We start from the raw sequence: 2,500 nt of genomic DNA, 5'->3' as shown, positions 1-2,500 counted from the left end.
GACTCGCCATGGTGTCCGATCACGATCGTGATCAACAGCTGCTACCCTTCCGGATGAGAGCCCAGAGGCCATACATAAGGCCGACCAGTAAATCATGCTACGATCTTTTTGAACAAGCATTCATTCCGTACTTTGAAGAGGGAGTGTAATGACTTGCCATCTTACTGGACAATTCTCTCACATCGAGGACGGCGCAAACTCGGTACCTCGGTGTACAAGACTGCGATGATAATTACTACACTAATGTGCGTGTGTGTGTGTGTGAGAGAGAGAGAGAGAGTCTGAGTCTGTATATGTATACAGGAAGTCGCAGGTGGCTGTCATAATATGGAAGATCGAGTCATGGACCATCTCTGTCCCCTCCCCTCCCCTCCCTTCCCCTCCCTTCCCTTTCCTCCCTTTCCTCCCTTCCCTCTCTCCCCACCCATTCTCTCCTGCCCCTATATTTTTTCCTATCCCGTTCTCTCTTCCTATCGCTCCTCCTCTCACTCCTCTTCTCCTTCCTCTTCATTTTTTCCTCCTTGACCTCTCCCTTCCCTATTTCAATATGTCACCCTTTGCCCTCTAACTAAAGGCGTTATCACACTGGGCTGTTTTCCTTTTGATTGTTAGAGCAGATTTGCAGCGCGCAACTTTCGAGAAAGAATCTGATATACTGGGGGAAAATATTTCTACTCCAACACATCAAATGACATTTTATGTATTTTTGTTGAGAAAACAAAATAGTTTGCCCAAGTGATTTGACGGCGGAAAAAGTCGTGGAAGTGGGCGGTACCACCAATTAATCGAAGGTTGGAGGGAAAATATCCTAGTGTGATAACACTTACAGTCGTTAGTGGTCACCTAATTTACTCAAAGATAAAATGGTAATCACATGTAAAATGGTAATCACATGCAAAATATACACTTCCACGCTGTATTCATATGTTAATAGATTATTGAGAGAGAGAGGCTAGATTTGGAGTTCACAACTAATGTCTTGTTTTTTCTTTTTTCAGATGAGAATTTTCCGGGAATAATGGCCAGCTCCTGTTGAGGATTAGCATCGTCAGGTGGGAGGACCCACCCCCCTCCCCCTCCCTCGACTCCACTCCTGGATTTCTGACCCTCGGTTCCAGGAATGTCATGGTGGTAGCTTGTGAGCGCGACGTCCTTCGGTGGTGTTGCTGCTGCTGCTGTGGTGCTGCTGCTGCTGCTGCTCCTGCTGCGGTAGATTTCGGTGATTCAGTGGTGCCCTCCTTGTTCTCCTCGTTGTCAGCTGTTCTTGGAGTTGAGAGCTGTACAAGGAGCAGGAGCAGGAGAAGTGGGCACCAGACAGCCCCCCGCCGAGACCCATCCACCCTAGGACGATCAACAACCTGTCTGTGATGACGATGGCAAGCTCAGGCGACGCCGCAGCCGCAACTACGGGTAGCGGAGGAGGCCGCGCGGTGGCCGGGGGCGGCAACGGCGGGGCTGAGGGGGAGGTGGTCAGAACTTCGAGGACCACCTCCTCCCCTCGGGAGGAGGAGGAAGACGCAGACGTCCCTCCGAGGGTTTCCCTGCCCCCCGAGCCCTCGTCCTCCGCGTCCACCACTGCGGCGACGCAGGCCGCAGCCGCACAGGCCGCAATGAACGCTGTTGCGGAGCTACCGCGAGCCGCGGATAACTACGTAGACATGCATGAGGTCGGCAACGGTAAGTTCGGGTGAAGGCGTTGGTGCTGAGAACCCACTACCTCTTTTTTTTCATTATTATTATGTGCTAAGGGTCAGGAGCATACTTAAGGTGGCGGCACAGTGGGCATTTCTTGCTAGCATGCTACTTGCTTTTGCTACCTCGTTTGTATGATCTTTTGTTTTTCAAATTTCCAAATGTCAAATTACTCTTGCGTCATATGGTGAGGAGCTGAATGACGAACTAAGAGAAGTTAAACCTCGACGAATCCAATACATTATTGAGATCTTCCTTCGGAAATCTTGAATGTTGTAACCGAAGTCGTTTCTACTCGAACGGAGTAGCAAAAGCAAGTGTCATGCTGGCCTAGTGTGCCACCACCTTTAGTAACGAAGTGAGTGATGGGGATGATAGGTGGTAATGGACATAGAACTGCCTAGTGTAGGCCTTATGGTCTCTTGCAGTCTCCTTCATTCTTATGTTCTTTCTGCAGGAGCCAACGTCCTAGTGTAAGCCTTGTGGTCTCTTGCAGTCTCCTCTATTCTTATGTTTTTTTCTGTTCTTTCCGCAGGCGCCTACGGGACCGTGTACCGGGCCCGTGACTTGAGCAACGACGGCCGCTTCGTGGCCCTCAAGCGGCTGCGAGTGGCGCTCAACGACGATGGCGTCCCCGTCACTACCGTGCGGGAGATCGCTGTCCTACGAAGCCTCGAGCGATACGAACATCCGAACATTGTCAGGTAAGGATGAGGTTCGAGTCTTGTTTGGGTGGTGGGGAGCGCAATCGACCCGCGTCCAAAAGGTCATTGGATGACTGTCTGTCTGTCTATCTGCGTGTCTGCCT

The 2,500-nt window shown here is 50.8% G+C and overlaps 1 protein-coding gene across 2 annotated transcripts in view; it reads left to right on the top strand.

The window, feature by feature from the left end:
- Window positions 1-2,500, top strand: part of LOC143028361 (cyclin-dependent kinase 4-like) — a 495,706-nt gene that overhangs the window by 176,116 nt on the left and 317,090 nt on the right. For both annotated transcript variants that reach the window (XM_076190325.1, XM_076190324.1), the window contains exons 2-3: window positions 999-1,677; window positions 2,228-2,396. In XM_076190325.1, the coding sequence (XP_076046440.1) occupies window positions 1,368-1,677; window positions 2,228-2,396 (479 nt within the window). In that variant the 5' untranslated portion in view covers window positions 999-1,367. The remainder of the gene's footprint in view (window positions 1-998; window positions 1,678-2,227; window positions 2,397-2,500) is intronic.

Source organism: Oratosquilla oratoria, chromosome 9 (assembly GCF_046742065.1).
Source record: "Oratosquilla oratoria isolate Oo_2021 chromosome 9, ASM4674206v1, whole genome shotgun sequence".
Classification (NCBI taxonomy): Eukaryota; Metazoa; Arthropoda; class Malacostraca; order Stomatopoda; family Squillidae; genus Oratosquilla; species Oratosquilla oratoria.
The sequence above is the reverse complement of the archived record's forward strand: the minus strand, read 5'-3'. Positions and strand labels throughout refer to the sequence as shown.